This window comes from Dipteris shenzhenensis, chromosome 26 (assembly GCF_047967505.1).
Source record: "Dipteris shenzhenensis isolate YYH24624 ecotype China chromosome 26, Dip_SZ_1.0, whole genome shotgun sequence".
NCBI classification, from domain to species: Eukaryota; Viridiplantae; Streptophyta; class Polypodiopsida; order Gleicheniales; family Dipteridaceae; genus Dipteris; species Dipteris shenzhenensis.
In genome coordinates, this window is record NC_141621.1 from 45,990,915 (window position 1) to 46,011,860 (window position 20,946).

Consider the following 20,946-nt stretch of genomic DNA (forward strand, 5'->3'; position numbering starts at 1 on the left):
ACATCATCTTCTACACTGAGACACATGAGAGCCCAGAGAGAGGGCTGCCCACAGTAACAGTATCTGGGAGTCTACTCATAGGAGAGAAATGAGGAGAGATAGTGGAGTATGAGGCTCTAGAGGTGTAGCTGTCCTTTTCAAAACACACTTGAGACCACTCATATCTGTGGTACGGAGAGAGGAACAAGCACGTCCCATGTGGATACGAATGCAGCTACTAGATGCCCGACCGTTCTTCATTGTAGTATGCTATTTCCCTCCACACATGTCATCATATGCCCATGATGTCACTACAGAGGGGCACGGCCCTTATGAGACGATACATGATGATATCATAGAGTTCTCCAGACAAGGAGACACCCTCCTCCTAGGGAATTTCAATGCAAGGACGAGGGATAGGCAAGTGGGCTTACTTGACTTCACATATGAGAGAGATCCCCACATGATGCCAGACTTAGATGCAATAGAACTTGGGATTCGGAGACTTTCTGCAGATACTTCACATGTGACAGCTTACGGGCGACACTTGCTTGAGTTGGGAGTTGTCCACGACCTCATCATGTACAATGGCCTTCAGAGATGGCCATCATCTGAGGGATTCACATGCTTCCCACATGGAGGCGGGACTAGCACAATGGACTACCTACTGGGCCCATTGGCTTTTGTCTCACGGATACATGACCTCACCATACCCCCCCCCCCACTTGGAGCCGACCACTCATATTTGGCCTTCGATGTTCTTGCTACTATACCAGGCACAGGGAGAGTTCCTACCGCTACCCGTACCTAGATCCACTTTGACTGTGCCCTTGATCTAGTGTATGCGTCACTTAGCCAGAGAGCTTCCGACCTTATTGGAGGCTGATTTAGACCTCGCCCACGCCTCAACCACCCTTGTCATAGTGATGCCACTAGATCCTTTCCTATGACCCAATCTTCACAGGTACGAGATGGAAAGATGCCTCAAAACCCCTGGTTTGATGATAAGTGCAGAGAGATGCGAGCCCACCTCACAGGAGCGAGCCTTGGGTGAGTTGACGTCACATGAGGCACACAAGATCTTTCAGCGGTTGACACCCCGCATTAGACGAGCCTTCCTCACACATAGGATGGATGAGATCATCATATCATTTCGTGGAGGAGACCCAACCACTGGGTGGGGATTCCTCACGGAGGGGAAGCCACCCGTCCCCATCACTGATCAAGGCGTGTGGCACACTTATGCATGCTCCTTCTGTGATATCCCGAGGCAGACACCGCCAGACATGTCCTCTACGCCCAGGCCCGCTACTTGTCATCTATTCACTACGCAGAATGTGCGGGCTGCACTTCGTCGTCTCCACAACCGGAAAGCACAGGATCATGAAGGCCTTGGACAGAGCACTTCGCACACGGGCAGGAGGTCCTAGCACTGATCCTTGCACATATGTTTAACCTTGCAGTTTTTCACCGCTTCCCACCAGCATGGAGTACCACTGCTATCGTACCGATACACAAAGCAGGAGACCTCATGGACACTAGGAACTATCGCACCCTCATGATTGGCCACACACTGGCCAAGATCTATGGATCGGGACTAGAGAGAGAGATCAGCAGTCATACAAAGGCACGGGGGCAACGAGCACTAGGGTAGGCAGGATTCAGGAGGCAGCACTCTACTCTGGAAAACATATTCACTCTAAGGGCTATCATTGAGGAGGCGAGGTCCAGACATCAGAGAGTCTACACATGCTTCGTAGACTTTCGAAAGGCCTTCGACACTGTTCCACGATCCCGCATGATTAGGAGCCTACAGAAGATGCAGATCCCAGAGATGTTGATTTGGAGTGTGATGAGCTTATATGAGTCAGTCAGAGGCAAGGTCCGTGCCCTAGGCCGTTTATCAGATTGGGTCGAAAGCACCATTGGAGTGAAGCAGGGCTGCCCTCTCTCACCGACTCTCTTTGGACTCTACATTGATGAGATCACATCTTTCATAGATCGCCTAGGTCGCGAGGGCTCATTACTAGGGGATCTCCTCATATAGATATTGTTATATGTTGATGATAGAGTCCTTATATCCTCTTCAGCGGAGGGGCTGCAGAAAGATTTGGAGGCATTAGAGGTGTTTTGCAAAGAGAGAGATCTGACAGTCAACCTTGGGAAAACTAAGGTTATGATCTTCAACACCTCACGAGCAATGACTCACTGACTTAGTTTCACCTATTATGGTGAACCAATGGAGATAGTGCAATCATACACGTATTTGGGAGCAGTCTTCACAGGACCCATCTTCACGATGAAACATGCAGCCCAGGGATGACTCACACGATGGCATAGTGCTTTGGCTAGACTAGAGCGGCAGTGTTTCCAAGCGCACTTCCAAGATCCACCGACGAAGGGCTGGCTTTTCGACGCACTAGTGCGGCCAACTGTCATGTACGCAGCACCTTTCTGGGGGTGCGATCTTCCGAGGACAAACTAGAGAAGCTTCGAGCGGCTACAGGTGACGATGGGATCCAAGATGATCCAATGTAAGCCCTCAATTCCACATGAGATAGTACAGGCAGAGTTCGCCATGACACCTCTCCAGGTTATTGCCATCTTTCAGACAGTGACTTTCATCCACAAAGTCTGGGACTTACCCCATTAGAGACTTCCGAGGTTGGCCCTAGAGTCATCCAGACGACTCGCAGAGAGCAGGGCAGACACATGGTCTACACGCATATCTGCATGGCTTGCCAGGCACAGTATCCAAATGGACAGGCTTCCCCCCTTTCAGTACAACATGGATGCACCTCCTAAGTCGATCCCGTGAGATGAGATCAACTGTATCATACGGTTAGACCTCCTCCAGCTTCACACATCCCGAACTTGGGGGAAGGACCAGGAGCTCCCCACTAAGACCCAGTTTTATCCCGACCACTTCCTATACGTATCAGAGGAGGGATTCATTATCAGACCCCAGTATCTCAAGGATAGAGGAGTCTCCCATGCACTGAGGATTGCCATTGGTCAAATGCGGGTTTCGTCCCACCAGCTGAGGATCGAGGCAGGGAGAGCAACGGGTATACCCAAAGAGCAGCGGGTCTGCACGCTATGTACGTTGGGGGCGGTTGAGACAGAGGAGCATTTTCTTTGTGTTTGCCCAGCCTACTACGAGATTCGGGGACGCTACCACTGTGTCTACCTAGAGGGGAGTGGCTTTGATCCTTTGTCACGACTGATCCATTTCCATGACCAGGTCTGTATCGAGCTTTATCTGATGGAGATGCAACGACACAGGGAGACGCTTCTACAACAGATCAGAGAGCAACAGGGGATGGTCATACCACTACAAGACAGAGGGTGATCGGGCACAGTGACACATCAGAGTCCTATACATTTGAGTCAGCAGCCACCGGACACAGTCGAGTGGAGGAGGAGGAGCTAGCCGACATGAGAGCAGTCTGGATGAGCAGCCGGCACAATACCACCGAGAGAGGGGCATAGAGGCCACATGTGCCACAAAGAGCCCCCAGGATACACTCTATTGGGTCCGACCTATCACAGCTTTCCTCAGGGGAGACTGACAGAGACGAGGGGTGACCCTAGACATAGCCCAGAGAGTCCAGAGAGCGAGGAGACCACGTTCTACACCGCAGAGACAACTCGACAGACGCAGATACGAGACATCTTCGCAGCCCACTAGAGAGCCATCATTGTACCAGGCTTCGGTTTCGTCCCAGCACCAGGATAGATTGATTGATTGATATGGCCCACTCTACAGTTGTAGTTGACTTTTTTTTTCTATGATTATGATTCTATTAGCATAGATTAATACTCAGCAAGGGTCCTAGCGTACCCTGTTCTTCAGCCCACTGAGGCTTGTATGAGTTCGCTTTTCTGTGTACTTTGTCCCATAGGCCCGTGAGGCCTCCCGTGGACGTTAATATATCTTTCTTTCTTTCTCTCATACCCCTCCCATCCCTCCTCTCCCAACTCCCCTCTCATATCCTCCCATCCTCTTCTCCCATACCCCTAATACGGCTTCATCCTTCATATCCTTCTCCCATATCCCTCTCCCAGAGCCTTTCTACCTAAACCTATCCCTCATACCCTCTTCATCCCTCATACCCTTTCATCCCTCATATCCCTCTTCAACTTTTTTCTTTTAGTGAAACATACTAATCTTTCAAGAAAATGTCATCAAATGATACATATCCTTAACATCCTTTTTGTTACCAAAATGCCTTTCTGTAAACTACTCGGTGCTTTCTATCAATTCAAACAATGGATTTTGCAGAGGCATTTGAATGAGATGATTGCGAGTTGCCAAACACATATACTTGAACTTAAGAGTTTGCAATTAAGCTGGAATTAAGACTTATACAGCTTAAACACAAAGTGACATCATTGGAGAATGCAATATGATTGAGGGGCCAAGACGGGGCCCCCCCTTATCCAGGCTCACTTTATTCTTGAAAATGGAGATACAAGACCAAGGTGCAATGCACCTTCCAAACTGATGAACTCAGTGAAAACCTAGGACCTAGATACAAGACTCAAGAGCATATGTACAAGGTAGACAACAAAAAAGGAGGACTCCAAGCTCAGGTTTCAGCTCTTGGCTTGTCCAATCCACAAGGAAGAAGCCTGCAACAATCACCACTTACATCCAACATTTAGAGACAAACACTAGTTTCTAGAAAGATAGTAGAAACAACATGAAATAGTGCTGTAAATGAGATAAACTTGACAATACAGGCTCCCTTCGTGACTTGGCCCTTTTGTAGATGAAGTCCTTGATGCCTCTGAAGCTACCTTGGGTGAGGAGAGTGTGGAAAATGGGGCTGGAATGAGAACAGCTTAGAAAAACAGCCTGTAGGCTAGAGAGAGAAAGCTATTATGGAGTGATAGCTGTAGAGAGAGAGTGTCTATGCTGATCCCAAGGGAGGAGATGTAAGAGAGGAGCTGCTGTTGTTCCAGAGGTGCATAGAAAGGCAGATTTCTGCAAGGGAAATGGGCTGGAACAGTAGAGAGAAATTCTGCAGTAGAGAGAGAAAGACTGCAGCAGGAGAGAGAAAGGGGCTGTGGCTGCTCCAGGATAGGTGAAGGAGAGAGGATGCTGCTGCTGTTCCAGAAGAGCTGAGAGGGGGCAGATTTCTGGAGAGGAGGGGCTGGAACTGTAGAGAGAGAATGTGCTGTTGTAGAGAGAGAAAGTGCTGCTGAGGTGAGAGAATGGCCTGGGGAGAAGCTGGCTGCACCCAAGGAGCTGGAGAGGTTCTGCTGCATCATCTAAAAGGAGGGAGAAGAAAAGTGACGAAATTTTCATGTGTGGAATGAAGGGGAGAGGCCTTCTTTTATAGGCTCAGCCCCCCTCCTAGGCCTAGAGTGAAAGGTGGACACTTGTCCCAGATTTTTGGTGGGCTGCAGTCCCAAAGAGGACAGCCCACAACCTGCCCCAAATCTACCAGATTTGGGGCCAAACACTTGGCCTGCATGCCCTGCCACTTGCCATGCATGCTGCCACATGTGTGGGACAGGTGGACTGACCTGCCAGCTCAGATTCCAAGTGGCAGTCTGCCACGTGTCAGCTGCCACGTCACTCCCAAAAACCCTAAAATTTCAAAGTTGTCAGAATTTAATTCTGATCGCACACACGGGTTCCTAACAGCTTAGACTATCTATTGACGTACTCTAAGGTCATAATTGAGCCATACTGAGCTCATTTGTTTGTCGTCTTATCTTGTATCTCCATTACTCTTGGCATGCTGCCAGGCCCACACCCAAAGCTCAGGGAACATTCTCTTGAATGGTTCCTAGGTCGGTATGCAATCTGTGCATTTGATTGGTCCCATGTTTGGGTACTCAGGTGGGGTGTGGTTTCTAGATGTCCCTCTCAAAGAGAGGCCATCACTCTTGTGGGTCACTAATGCCCATAACCCCAAGCAAGGGGGTCCACCCTCAAATGCTAGACCTAGTCCCCATTGTCCGTAACTGAACAGAAGGAAAACATTTCATTTCTTAATAAGCATACTATTGAAAAACAAAAAGAAATAGTACCAAGCAAGTGGATACATGTTGAAGCAGGATGACACTTTCATGAATAAATTTAATAAGGAAAATATATATACATGCATGAAACTGCAAGAAGTTAGAAAATGGTAATGCTCACTCACTAGTAATACCCCTAAGATGCTCTACATGCCATTGTCTTATAATAGATGGGATGGGCTTGAATAGGGCATATAGAGAGAATACAAGATTATGGAGGGCACAAGGCAAGGAAGGAGATAGGGGAGGGGTTGGGGGGGATAGAGTATAGAGAAAGGAAGAAAGGAAGAAAGTTGTATTAATGTCTGCAGAAGGCCTCGCAGGCCTATGAGACAAAGTACACACCCCAAAAAAGTTGCAATTACATCCAGATAACCAGAGAGTTGGGGCAACTCAGCCCACAATTATTTGGATGCATAGCTAAGTTCTAGTACTATCTTAGAAGCAGCCTGAATAACAACAGTTTAAGACCGAGAGTTTTTGGATTTAGATTTTGAAATCTCGAATCGGTGCTTGCCCATCCCAATAAACCAGCACTTACCTTCCTTGCGTGATTATTTCACTTTATTGAGTTCGACGTGTCTTTGTTTGAGCTGGGTCGGAGTGAGCTCCTCAGATATCCAAATTCTTGTACCTTCAGCTTGCATGTCTGTCTGAGAATATTTCCTCTTGTTGCCCTCTCATTGAAACAAATCTGCACTTGTGTTCCCTGTTGCGTAATCCCATGCAATCTGTGGTATTTCCTTCTTAAGGCATATGATTTTATCCTTCGTGTATCCCTCCTCATCTCCAAGGCAGCCATCATTTGCTCCAAAAAAAAGAAAAAGAAAATTCAAGGCAGCCATCCTGCAGTCCCCTGATGCGCAAAATCACCTTGTTCTTTACTTTGCTTTCCTGCTCCTTGACTTCCATGTAAAGGTCGACTTTGTTAACTTTATTGCTAACATTTGCAGCCATCTCCTACTTGATAGAACGTAACGTGAGTAGTGATCATTTCTTTTACTATGGATACCAAAAGGTGCTGGTGGAGATGAAGTACATTGTGCAGTACTTCTTGCTTTCCCTTCCCTTCCATATCATTGTTTTTCCTTTCTAGAGCTGCAATTCTAAGCTTGAGCTTACGAATTTATGCTCTTGTAGGTCTATAATTCTCACCATTTTCTCGTGTTGTATATATGTCTTTGCATATGGACAACCTGTTTGGCGACGCAGCCTAATGTTGCTTGTATTTGCACTTGGCAATGTGCGACAACCTACTTGGAAGGGCCTTCTTATGGCGCACGACTTGTTAGGTCGAGCTGTGGGCGATGCGCGGTGGTGACTTGCTGTGAGGGGGGCGAGGCTAGGGCTAGGCACTTGAGCGGCTAGACTAGCTAGGCGGTAGTGTCCAGAAACGGCGTTTTTGGGCACCTAAAACGGTTTGCCATTTCCGAAACCAGAAACGACGTTTCGGACAAGCCCTTCTTTTTCCTATATCTTTTTTTCTTTTTTTCTTTTTTTTTTTTGGGCGGGGGGGGGGGCAATGCCTTTGGAGCCTAACCAAGGAAACGTATATATAGAGCAGCAATGTAAGAGCTTGTAGACGCCAATAGAAGCAAACGTACCAGCACACCACACACCCGCCTCAACCAGCGAGTAAGAACCCCATTGGCGAGTAGGGCAGTTTTTGCTCTCCCTCTCCAAGCCTCTCCTCTTGTTCTCCTCTCATCGTACAACCCCCCTCTCAGCCCGTTGCCCCTCCTCCTTTTCTCCTCTCCACCATCTCCTCCTTGCTCTCCTCAGCCCTTGCCCTCTCCTCTCCTCCTTGCTCTCCTCTCCAACCTCTCCTTCTTGCTCTCCTCTCCTCCTTGCCTTGCCCTCTTCTCCTTGCTCTCCTCAGCCCTTGCCCTCTCCTCTCCTCCTTGTCCTCCTCTCAGGCCTTGTTGTATGACATAAGTATTAATAATTATTATATATAAAATATATTTTATTAACCCTAAAAACCGAAACTCCATTCTTTTGGTGACCGAAACTCCGAAACACCGTTTCCAGCCCGTTTCTGTTTTCCTGTTTCCGAAACTCGTAGAAACTATGCTAGGTGTCTCAGGCTAGGGCTGAGCGGCTAGGCACAGAGAGAGAGAGAGAGAGAGAGAGAGAGAGAGAGAGAGAAGAAGTAGAAGTAGAATTTTATTATCGTCCTCGAGGGGCCCAAAATGGCCCATGGGACCTAATCCTCAGTACAAAAATCTCCTCCGCTGTCGAGGGGTCAAGAATTTTCAAGTTCTTGACGGTACAAAAAAAGACGAATGACAAAAGATCCCAACGCTGCTGGAGAGGCAATGGAGAGAACTGACGAGATCTGAGTGGTGTGATCTGAGTGGTGTCTGCCAGTATCTAGTGATAGTCATCTCTGATGTGTGCATCGCGGGCAGTGTAGGGCTATATGTGGCTCTGTCTCTGCTGTCTGCGAATCACAGGATCTGCAAACTCTGACATGTCGCGGCACATTTAGCCAAGCTCCTGTCTTTATTGCCAAGGTATGTGACCGTGTGCGAAATCTGGCAATATTCCTGCGATAGAGAAGAGGTATGGGAGTGCTGACGTATGGCTGAGCAGGGGCATCTGGTGTCATGAAAGATGACCAGCATAAAGGATTTATTTGATCTTGATAATATTCTAGCTTGGTCCTCTTTTCTGCTCTCAACCATTGGGTTTGTAGAGTGCATAGTAGGGAGAACTGGAATTCTTGCATCTTGACCTTTTCAGGGGGCATAGTCAGGTATGATTCCACTTTCCATCTGCTGAACCATTTCCTTCTATCTGTCCCCCATCCTGTGCAGATGATCTTGCTTTTATGATTCTTCTAAAGTTTCATACTAGCAGTCCATGCTCTATGTGGCAATCTTTCTTTTGGCATTTGTTGTACTTCCACTAGGTACTGCATCACTCTGATCATTGCACAGAGAGAGAGAGAGAGAGAGAGAGAGAGAGAGAGATGAAGTTTGAGGAGACTAAGAGAAGAAGTGTAAAATCAACACACAAACGCAATAAAATAGGAGCAAAAGACTACCTCACACTCAAGGTGAGTGCAAGACACTAGGGTACCTCTTCAAACCACAAAGGGCTTTGTGCAAGTGGCATATCTTATTTTCAGATCTCATCACCTCAAAACCAAAAGCTAAGTGACATACAGCTCCTCATGCAAGTCTCCATGAAAAAATCCAGATGATGCACTTGCCAATGATGATGGCCTGCAATAGCAATGACACACCTGATAGAAGTAATGCATGAAGTGGGTGCAAATGTCTCCTCAAAATCAATGCCCTGCTGGTGAGCATAACCGTTTGCAACAAGACGGGCTTTGTAGCGGTCAACACTACCATTAGCTTTCCTTCTGAGTTTATATACCCACTCGCTGCCTATAGCACGCTTGCCTTCAGGCAAATTACACAATCCCTAATTGCCATTGCGATAAGCTGAGTCCAACTCAGTACATAGGAGGCATCCAATCCTTGCTATCAAAAGCATCCTTGTGACACAATTGTTCTTCATTGCACACTGTAGCAATCAATGCAACCTCCACCAAGTGTTTGTGCATGTGACAAGAAGATTATCCTTTAATGTATCTAGCAACCATCTTGGGACTGTTTTATGCTGCCGTATAACAGCCCTCTCTTTCATCACTGCTTGTTCTATGGTAGCCAGATCAATGTGGGGGAATTCAAGCTGAAAACCAAAATCATTTTTTGGTTGTTAATCACCTGCTACTAGTGACTGAGTTTGAGCCCCTACAGAGTCATCAAAGTCTGAAGCACACTTGAACAAGCACAGCAATGTATCAAAAACATCAGAACAGAAAGGTTGGCTGTTTTTGACAGTCCAACAATGGTATAACAAAATTTTCAGCGAAGATCGCATCTCTATTGACCATAATCTTCCTAGAGTTGGCTACTATAGACAATAGCCTTTACTTTCTGAACTATAACCAATGAAGATGCATTTAGGTGCCTTGTCCTCAACCTTATGCAGCATTTGAGATTGAATACGTGCATAAGCAACGCATCCAAACACCTTGTGTGAAATAATTGGCTTCTGACTTGTCCATAGGGAGTAATGGTCTTCAATGCCTTGGTTGGTCACCTATTCAAGACAAAATTTGCGCACATAATGGCATCCAACCAAAGACTTACCCTTCATCATGCATCGTGTGATCTCCATCAAAGTTCTATTTTTGTGTTCTACAACCCCAGTTTGTTGTGGTGTGTATTGCACAATACATTGGAATTATACCACAAGATGCTAAGAAATCAGCAAACTCTCAAGACATATATTCACCCCACTATCCGTGCAGAGTGTGACCAGCTTGTGTCCACTTACATTCTCGGCCATAGCAAGAAATTGCTTGAAGCATACCAAAAACATTTGATTTGGATTTGAATCGATAAACCTAAGTATGACGGTTGAAGTCATCCACAAGAGTGACAAAGCATAAGGCCCCTGCCTCCTCGCTTCACGCTCCTCCAGCCTCCGTGCTCTCAGGCTGCAGCCTCCTTGTGCCCCTTTCCTCTGCTTCAGTTCAGCCCCTTCTGCAGCCTCCTTGTGCCCCTTTCCTCTGCTTCAATTCAGCCCCTTCTGCAGCTCCTGTTTCTCATCCTGTTCAGGATACTTTGTATTTCAGTTGCTGCCCTGGTTTATGGGCTGAGTTACAGCAGATCTGTTTGTGGCACATCTTGTTGTCTCTAGTGTTCTCTGTGTGGTTCTGTAGCTTCAGTTTGTTTGCATCTTCCGCTGCCATTTTTAATATGGTATCAGAGCACCAGAATACTCTCTGATCTTGGAGCTCCTGTATTGATGAAGTTGAAGAAGCTTGTCCTCGTCGGCAACTCTCTTTCCCGCTGACTACAGAGCTCTCTTCTTGCCCTTTTTTTTTTTTTTTTTTTTGCTGCCTGTCGGCAGCCCCGTTCTAGATTTCAATCTGCTCACCAGCCCCGTTCTCTTCAGCCCTTGGTTGCTGTCCACTCCCTGGTTTCAGTCATGGCTGATGAAACAAAGGATTCTGCTCCGGATCTTCGCGTTCCCCCTATGTCCAGTTTCTTTCAAGAGTCTGACAAGCCTGTACGCATCCCCACTCTTCCTACATTTCCAGATGCTCGGCAGTTAGATGGGACCAACTATTCCCTTTGGAAAATTCAGATGGCGTCTGTATTGGAATCTTATGATCTTGCCGAGTTTGTTGATCCCGGGATCCCTCGTCCGTCTCCTGAGGAGGATCCACATGCTTCTCTTATCTGGGACAAATTGAATGCTCGTGTACGCTCGTTCATCTTTCTCAATTGTCAACCAGGGGTTCTCAATCATATCAAGCACCTTACTTCTGCACGTGCTATTTTGGGAATTCCTTGATGGCATGTACCTTCGCGTCACTCCCATGAAACGTATCTCCTTGGAAGTTCAGCTTCGTCGCCTCGATCCGGCTACTTCCCCTTCCATACGGGACCGCATCAATAAAATGCAGAGCATGCATCAGGACATCCTCCATGCAGGCAAGGCTATCTCCTCCGAAGATATGGCTATTACTCTCTTATCTCATGTTATTACTGACAGTCGATATGCAGCATTCTATTCTTCTCTTATTACCTCTGGCCGCCTCAGCACCATCACTTGGGAGGAACTTGTCCCCATGATGATGGATCAGGAGGAACAATTCATTAAAACCTCTGATGGTTCTTCTGAGGCTCTTGTGGCCCACCGTCCCAAACCTCGATCCAAGAATGCCCCGTCCTCTGCCACTAACTCATCTTCTTCAGATCCCTCCAGTGACCGTCCTGCTCCCAAAGGTAATTGCAATCACTGTGGCACTCTTGGCCATTATTGGCGCAATTGTCCCTACCGCAAACACAAACGAGCTGACGCACCCATGGCCGCTGCGGCTGATGCTTCCCTTACCCCCACTCCTGCATTTGTTCACCTTGAGCTCTTGAATTCGGTACCCCTTCCTACAGTAGAGTCATTGGCTCTCCATAGTTCCGATGCTCATGAATGGATCGTTGATAGTGGGGCCTCTCGGCATATGACCCCCTCCTCCTCGCTGCTCCAGGATCTCACCCCTCATTCTGGTCGTGTCTGCATCGGCGACAAGCACTCTATTCCTATTCATTCAAAGGGCTCTCTTGATATTATTCCTGATGGCAAAGGGGGTAAACACTCCTCTCGTGCTCTTTATGTTCCGTCTCTCGGCTTTCATCTCCTTTCGGTTCATCAGATTTGTCAAAACAATATGAAGGTTGAGTTTGAAGCGGCCTCTGTTACCATCCGCGATCGTGCTACCGGACAGCCGGTTTGGACCGGCCATTCTACTAATGGTATCTACAAGCTTGTCGCCCTTCCCTCCCTTACAGGCACCTCTCTTGGCGACCTTTGGCACTATCGGTTTGGTCATCTACACATTGATGCTCTCCATCGTGCTTTCCGTGATCAGCTTGTCCTCGGCCTCCCTAACGTCGGCACTCGCCAAGGTCTCTGTCCCTCTTGTATATTGAGCAAACAACATCGCGAGCCGTTCGCCCATCATGCCTCTCGCCGTGCCACCATTCCGCTTGGTCTTGTTCACCTCGACCTATGTGGCCCTATGCAGATTATGTCACTGGGGGGAGCCTCGTACTACATGCTCCTTGTTGATGACTTCAGTCGCTATTCTTGGATCTATTTTCTTTCCCACAAGGATCTGGCTTTCAGTCGTTTCCAGACCTGGCTGGCCCTGGTCGAAAAAGAATCCACCACTCGCTCAAAATTCTTCGTGCTGATAAGGGTGGTGAGTTCACCTCTCTCGAATTTGATCGGTTCTTGAGTAGTCATGGTGTCAAACGGGAATTTGCCAACACAGGTACCCCTTCTGATAATGGCGTGGTTGAACATAAACATCGTACCGGCGTTGAAATGGCTCAGACCGTGCTGACTCACAGTCAACTCCCTCAGTCCCTCTGGGCCGAGGCCATGATGACCGCGATCCATACTCTTAACCGCTCTCCGACATCAACGGTTCAAGGCATGACCCCTTATCAGGCTTACTATGGATCTAAGCCTGATGTTTCCCATTTTCGGGTATTTGGCTGTGATGCTTATGTTCATATTCCTAAATCTGATCGTGGAAAGCTTGATCCTAAGTCCCACAAGCTCTTGTTCGTAGGCTACAACTCCGTCTCCACTGGATATCGCCTATATGATCCTCGCCGCCGCATTATCTCCGTGAGCAGGGATGTCCTTTTCGACGAGCAGGTCCTTCCGCCATCCTCCGACTCTCCTCCTGTTCTTGGAGATCCGTCCGATGCCCGGGAGCCCTCTATCCCTCCACCTGCCTCGTCCCCCGTTACATCACCTCCTATTCTCTCTCCTCCGCCTCCTTCTCCGGCTCCACCCTCGTCTGCTCCTCCTTTGGAACCCCGCTCGGTACGTGTTCCGCGATGGCTCATTGATACTCTCCGCTCCTCCGGTCTTGAGGATCCCTACTCCGAACCACACCCTGATGATGGGCCTCGTCGCTCTCATCGCCACCCCCCACCGTCCTCTTCTGATCCCCTCCATGTCAATTACGCCCTTATGTCTCGCATCCTCGCCACTCGCGAGCCCACTACCGTTCCTCAGGCTCTGGCCCAGCCTCATTGGAAACAGGCTATGGAAGCGGAAATTCATGCTCTTCTTCGGAACCATACCTGGGACCTTGTTCCTCGTCCCTCACACCGTTCCGTAATCGGTGTCCAGTGGATATTCAAAACAAAGTACACCTCTGATGGTTCTGTCGACAAGTATAAAGCTCGGCTGGTGGCTAAAGGCTATGCCCAACGACCCGGCATCGACTATGGGGAGACCTTTGCACCTACCGCCCGGATGAGCACCATCCGAACGATCCTTGCTCTTGCAGCCCACCATCAGTGGCCCATTTTTCAAATGGACGTCAAATCTGCGTTTTTGAATGGTGATCTTCAAGAAGAGGTATATGTGGATCAGCCACCCGGCTTCATTAATTCTCGTTCTCCTTCCATGGTCTGTCGCCTTCGCAAGGCCATCTACGGTCTCAAGCAAGCTCCTAGGGCCTGGAATCAGCGTATTGATACCTTCTTCTGCCGCCAAGGGCTTCATCGCTCTCTGGCTGATCCCAATCTTTATCTCTTTCATGAAGGACAGCTTCATACCTTCATCATTCTTTATGTGGATGATCTAATCCTTACTGGGAGTCATACCAATCATATCCTTGCCATTAAAGTTGCTCTTCAAACTGAATTTGAGATGACGGATATGAGCCTCCTCCATTTTTTCTTGGGTCTTGAGATTTGGCAGACCAAGAGGAGGTATTTTGTCTCTCAGCAGCGCTATGTTCACGAGCTCCTCGAAACTTTCCACATGGCTGACTGTCTGCCCATCACTTCTCCCATGGATCCCAACTCTAAACTCTCTGCTTTTGGGTCCACTGCTTATCATGATGCCTCCCTCTACCGCCAGCTTGTTGGTTCTCTTATCTGGCTACTTAACACTCGACTGGATCTCGGCTTCTCTGTTGGCACCCTCAGTACCTTCATGCAAACCCCTTCGCTTTCGCATTGGCAGGCTGCTCGACGTCCCCTCCGCTATCTTCAGGAGACCTCTACTTTCGGGCTCCTATATACTGCCGGTGGTTCCTCTCCTTCCCCGCTCACTCTCCGAGGTTGGAGTGACTCTGATTGGGCTGGCGACCCCGATTCTCGCCGCTCTACCACGGGCTATGTTTTCTCCTTTGGCTCTGCGGCTATCTCCTGGTCCAGTAAACGCCAACCCACGGTCGCCCGATCCTCCACCGAGGCTGAGTATCGTGCTATGTGTAGTGCCACCTGTGAGGCTGTGTGGCTTCGGCGCCTTCTTCTCGATTGTGGTTTTCAGCAACCCGCTCCTACCACACTTTTTTGTGACAATCAAAGCTGTATTGCTCTTGCTCGCAATCCGGTTTTCCATGCTCGGACAAAACACATCGAAATTCAGTACCACTACACGCGAGAGAAGGTTCTTAACGGTACCATTTTGCTCCTCTTCAGCACCACTACCGACAACGTCACCGACATTTTTACCAAACCTGTTTCCTCTCCCCTTCTCCAGCGTCATGCCAGCTCTCTCGGTCTTGTGCCACACCCTGGAGCTGAGAGGGAGTGTTGAGACTGACATCTCCAGGGTAGACTGGCCGACCAGCTCCCACACAGCAGGGGGGCCAGAGGGGGTAGGCTGGCCGACCAGCCCCTGGCCGACCAGGTCCTGGCCGACCAGCCTCTGGCCGACCAGCTGGTTGGCCCAGTTGGCTGACCGACCAGGCTGGTCGGTCTAGGCCAACTGACCGACCCTCCTAGCCTTCCCTATAAAAGGGCCCTCCCCCTTCCTCATTTCATTCACTCCTTCCAGCAGCTGGTCGGTCTAGGCCAACTGACCGACCCTCCTGGCCTTCCCTATAAAAGGGCCCTCCCCCTTCCTCATTTCATTCACTCCTTCAAGCAGCTCCTCAAGGCTCCAGTCTTTGCCTACTCCTGGCCGTCCCCACCTGAGCCCCCCCTCAGCTGCCCTGTTGGCTGCCCACGCTCCCTCAGCAGATCCCTCCTCTTTCCGGGCTCCTGCCTCCTCGCTCCAGGCTTCTTCAGTCCCCTTGTTCCAAGGTTCCTGCCTCTTCGCCCCAGGCTCCTTCAGCCTCCTCATTTCTAGGCTCCTGCCTCCTCGGTTCAGGCTCCTCTAGCCTCCTCGCTCCCAGGCCCCTGCCTCCTCGCTTCAGGCTCCTCCAGCCTCCGTGCTCTCAGGCTGCAGCCTCCTTGTGCCCCTTTCCTCTGCTTCAGTTCAGCCCCTTCTGCAGCTCCTGTTTCTCATCCTGTTCAGGATACTTTGTATTTCAGTTGCTGCCCTGGTTTATGGGCTGAGTTACAACAGATCTGTTTGTGGCACATCTTGTTGTCTCTAGTGTTCTCTGTGTGGTTCTGTAGCTTCAGTTTGTTTGCATCTTCCGCTGCCATTTTTAATAGAGCTGTCACCATTGTTCCGAAGCATTCCAAAAATCTCTTGGGTAAGCCCAATGCTTACTAAACATAAAGCAAAACAAAAAAATAACATTATTGGTTGCATCCTTATAAATCTCGGTCTCTAATATATAAAAAGGCCGTCCTTGATATGCAATACAAAGGTATAACAAAGTGAATCAAACCAATTGCATAAACATACCCAAAGCTTTGAATGCGCACACAAAGATGCTGAGGGGATGGAAGAGATCGCGCCTTCGACATAAAAGACAGAAAATCCTCGACTTTTATTTTCCCCAGATTCTTGTTCATATAATCTGAGAGATGTTGAAGAACATCATCTGGAGATATTTTGCAGATTTCAGATTCGACAGGAGGTGCAAAGTACTGAACTACCAGAGGGTGACATGAGAGAGGACCAAGCCCAAGCTCTTCAAAATCTTTCACGCCCTCATGCTGAGCTATCTCGACGCCCAGATTATGCAATGTTGTAATTCGCTTCACTGCCACATGGCAGTCAATGTATGCGTTCACCTGCACATGCACCATCAAATCCACAAGGCTTTGCCAGTGAAAATACAGCTAGATGAATGCAGGAACATGCCAAACTTATCCTCTGAAAACACAACACATGGTGCAGTCTCAATCTCGTGACAGTCACTAGGTCGAAAACCATAAACCCCATCAGGGCTAGCAAGGACTGGCTACTATGACATCCCCACAGATGTCATTAGCACACACAGTGGGTGTAGACCATAGTATGAACACATGCTCTCACACATACATATCCACACAACCACACATACTTGACCATCCATTTATACAAAGATCTTTGTACTGAGCTTCTGTCAGCACTCCAGAGGTGAAGGGCAGACGGAGCCGTGACAAAAGTTAGCACTAAGGAAATTTTCAAGCCAACCCATTACTGCATTCCCAAAGAGCGAAGGGACAAAAGAACAACAAAATCAAGGACTGTGTTTACCTTTCCTTCAAGGAGTGAGAGCTTCCGAAGACATGGGACATCATGGAGGCAAATACCCAACGACTCAAGAGACTCTGCCTTGAGGTCTTGCAGCACTGCTTGTAAGACATTCCACAAGGTCACCCCTTTGCCTCCAGCCAGAAGTTCCTCATAGGCTATTGTTGCTGCTTTCTCTGCTCTTGCTCTTATGTTGTCCGTCCCTATGGAAGAATACTGAATTGGAATGGATGCAAGCTCTGCAAATATTCCATCAGGGGTTTTCCTTATGCTTTCTTCTCTATTAACGACCGAGGAACTTGTATCTCTCCGACCACACAGGAAGTTACCTGACCCCTTCCTGCCTGTAGGTGAGACCTCCTCACTTTCCTGGCCATCACCCAGATTTGGCCTCTTAAAATGCTTATTTTCTGCAGAGGAAAACTCAGCTGATTCGTATTCCCAGGTTCCATGCTCGTGGCTTCTCAAACTCCCAGACGGTTCAGCTGTATTGGACGTTTGAGCTACTCTACAATGTCGACTACCATGTGATTGAATCGGATGTACGTCATCGATAATTTGAGAACTAGTTGAAATAGGAGCAAATCGGAATCCTTGCATCGTATCTTGGACAGCATCATACATGCCGGTCATGTGTGATTCGGGCCTAAAGTGAAATGCCTGGGAAGAAGGCCAGGAAGTCGTGTACCCCCATGGTGAGCCTTGCACCGAAATGCCCTGCCCATAATAATTTGGTGGGACAAAGCTCGGCCGTACATGACCACCATATGTCGAACCCCAGCGTCTATCTGCAAAGTGGGATCGAGACGAGGTCTGCGGGATGTTGGCATGTGTCTCAACATCATGGAAACTCTCCGTAGCGTTATTGAAGCGACCCTGTGGTGCTTGGGAGAACTGTGCCTCGTGTAGCGTGGTATGAGGTCTAGAGCGCTTGTTGTTCCTTCCCATCCTTGGCAGCTCCCGCAAAGAAGGCAACAGTTTCAAGGATAAGGGTTGGAGAAATTTTTCACTGTAGAGTTGACCGCACGCAAAGGTCTGGGCGCTTGAATTTACGTCACACTCGTACTCCCACTCGCCGCTGAGTTCCTAAGTTCGGCGACCATGGTCTATAGTGCTGAAGTATTATTAAGAGATGTTTAAGCTTAGGCACATGTCAAGACTAGGCGGGCGTTCTCATGATGATCCAATCAAATGGGTAGAAGATGGTGCAATGTCGAGTCATGTGTGGAATACATCAACGCCCGAACACCATTACTCAGCCCAGGCGTCCGGACATGTGTGAGTCTTACCTTATGTGTAGTGCATCGTCCATCATTCATCCACCTTAGCACCTTCAATGCAAAGGCAGGCAGAAGCCATATTACGCATGGCATGGAGGTCTTGCACAAAATATCGTAAGGGTTGGCAAATGGCATGGATCACGAAATCGACCCTTCACCTACTTGTGGCTTGAGTTTGTTTACACTTTCTTATGCAAATGCTCAAAGTATTCGGAATGCAAGTTCATCTCTAGATAGTCCATGCGTTCAAAATGCTCTTGAGTTTGTCCACTCTTTGTTATGCGGTCCAAGTATAAGGGGATGCAACTTCATCTCTATATAGTCTATGCCCAATAAATTTACATGGCCAAGTAGCTATCATTATGCTGCCTTGGTCACTTCACCTTGCTAGGTACTCCCTTTCAATTTTGGTGCGTGACAGATTTACAAATTGGACATCTTAACTATTAATCACTCGAAGCACGTGACAAGTCTCTTGAAGGGACCCCAAGCACCACTTTGCTAAAGTTTATTGCTCCGAGGACCATATCGTCAATTTGTTTATCCTACTAGACACCATGTTTGCATTCAATTGAATGTTTTAGGCGGGGTGATTCATCGAGAAAGGGGACCTATTCTTTTAAGATACTACTAACTATTTTTTGTAGTTGTTTGAATGCATAGGACCTAGCATGACACCTTGTAGTTATAACCACCTTCTTACCCTTGTTAGTTAGGTGGCTTCCACATTAGATTATGGCTATGTTTGGGAATGGATGCTTATTCTTGAAACTAATGATTGCTAGATTAACGCACGTTTTCAAATGTTTTGAATGCGCATGTAAAACTTCTGCAATGATGTCATACCATTGAATATGCTTCAATTCCTTACTACATTCTCCTTTTACATCAACTGTAGGTTTTGGCATTTCCCTAGCCTTATCTCTTCTTCTTGAACTCATGATTTGGTGCATTAGTTGTCATGAAACGAATTCATTGGTTATCCCTCCGTTGATCCACGTGAGTCTCTTGCGATCACATTCCGCTTAGGGTCAACCTATTTTGGCTCATATAACTTCGGAAGCATCTCGCATAGCTTTTGCTTATCCTAGGACACATCCTAGTAATGTAGAGGTTCTCCAAACATGAACAACAGTACACCTAAAGGTTCTATATACACCATGGAGATTTAGAAGCTTTATGGAGCTAGAAGCACATTGCTAGCAAGATGGGTAGCACCATGCAAGTGAGGTAATAGGCCCAAAATCAAAACTAAATCTTGAATTAAGACACTATAGATCTTGGTTGTGCAAAAGGGTTGCATGGAGCCCCAAATCGACCGTGGGTGCATTTTTGCAGTGCTCTCAATAACCACATTGATGCAACTCAATTAATAATTAACGTAATTGATTTGATTTGTCTTGTTAATGTGCTTGCATCTTCATCACTGGTGCATTTTTTTGGTGAGCATGTGCAAAAATGGTGAGCATCCTCTCTCTCTCTCTCTCTCTCTCTCTCTCTCTCTCTCTCTCTCTCTCTCTCTCTCTCTCTCCCCCCCTTGTCACATTGTTATTATGCTATGATTCTCTCTCTCTCTTCTTGCTAGGTAGCCTAGCTCCTCACTCCTCACTCACCTCCAGCTCCTCTGCTCAGCTCCGCTTAGCCCATGCTTTTCCTCAACCCACCCACCTAACATAACTTTTAAGCGCAGTTCAAGGTTCGAGGTAGTAATAGTTGCTCGCCTCAACTCTAGGTCATTAGCTATGACTCCAACAGCCCTCAACCATGCCTCCAGTAGCCTTTTCACCCCCTCCTCCCCCCCTATTCCTAGTTTGCTTTTACAATCAATAGAAGAAGGCATCTGTCCATCCAAACCTTGAGCTAGGCTAACTCCCCCCAGCCCTAGCTCTAAGGGTTAAGGTATAGCAAGGGGCGATGCCTGCCAACACCACCATGAAGAAGCAATTGGTCACCTCCACTCCTACTATTACTACAGCAAAGAAGCTCTCTTACTCTGCCATTGCTTCAACGCCCTCTCCCCTTGCTTCCCCCTATGTCCTTGCTAGATAGCGAAGCAAGCTCAACCCGCATGAGCAAAATTTATTTCTTGTGTCGAGATCATAGAGATGCAAATATCAAATTGCTTCTTTGGAGAAGCAAGCCTTGGACATGAACATCAAGGGATTGATGGGCTGTGCAGTCCATGTGTATTGGCAAGAGTGGCTAGATTTGTTGGTTGACTCTTGTATCCCTGTGATGGGTTGACCTTTGTGGAGAGTCAAGTTTGTGGTGCCAAGATCCCATATTTCAAGGCCAGGATGTTGTTTCAATTGTTTGGCCATGTCAAGCACCTTCTTAGGTTTCATTCCTTGTGCTCTTTAACTATAGTTCTAGTCATAATTTAAAAATATGCACCTCTTTTCATTGGTGCTTCTCCAAGTGGTGCACTCCAACTATTGCGCATGTCAGTGGACATTATGCAAATTGAAGTCAAGCCTCAATTTATGCCCATGTAACTTACTCCTTGCACTTTGGTCTTCCATCCTCGCATGCAAGCCAAAGCGATAACCTCTCCATTTGGTCCATACTCTTGAGCTCTTAATTTTTTCAAGCCTTGCAAATCAATCTTTGATAATGCAATCTTTGCATGTTACTCTCCTTCACTTATGTTCAACAATCCTCATTCCTTGCAATT

At 47.7% G+C, this 20,946-nt stretch overlaps 1 protein-coding gene across 3 annotated transcripts in view; it reads right to left on the minus strand.

Moving 5' to 3' along the window:
- The window catches only part of LOC147885162 (protein NO VEIN-like), a 167,722-nt gene extending 149,616 nt beyond the window's left edge, over positions 1 to 18,106 (minus strand). For 2 of the 3 annotated variants that reach the window (XM_087397678.1, XM_087397676.1), the window contains exons 1-2: positions 16,996 to 18,106; positions 16,216 to 16,547 (exon numbers count right to left, since the gene is read on the minus strand). In XM_087397678.1, coding sequence (XP_087253804.1) covers positions 16,216 to 16,547; positions 16,996 to 17,940 — 1,277 coding nt within the window. In that variant the 5' untranslated portion in view covers positions 17,941 to 18,106. Of the gene's footprint in view, positions 1 to 16,215; positions 16,548 to 16,995 lie in introns of those variants that run through there. The other variant, XM_087397679.1, reaches the window with a different exon arrangement.
- Positions 18,107 to 20,946: the final 2,840 nt, after the last annotated feature.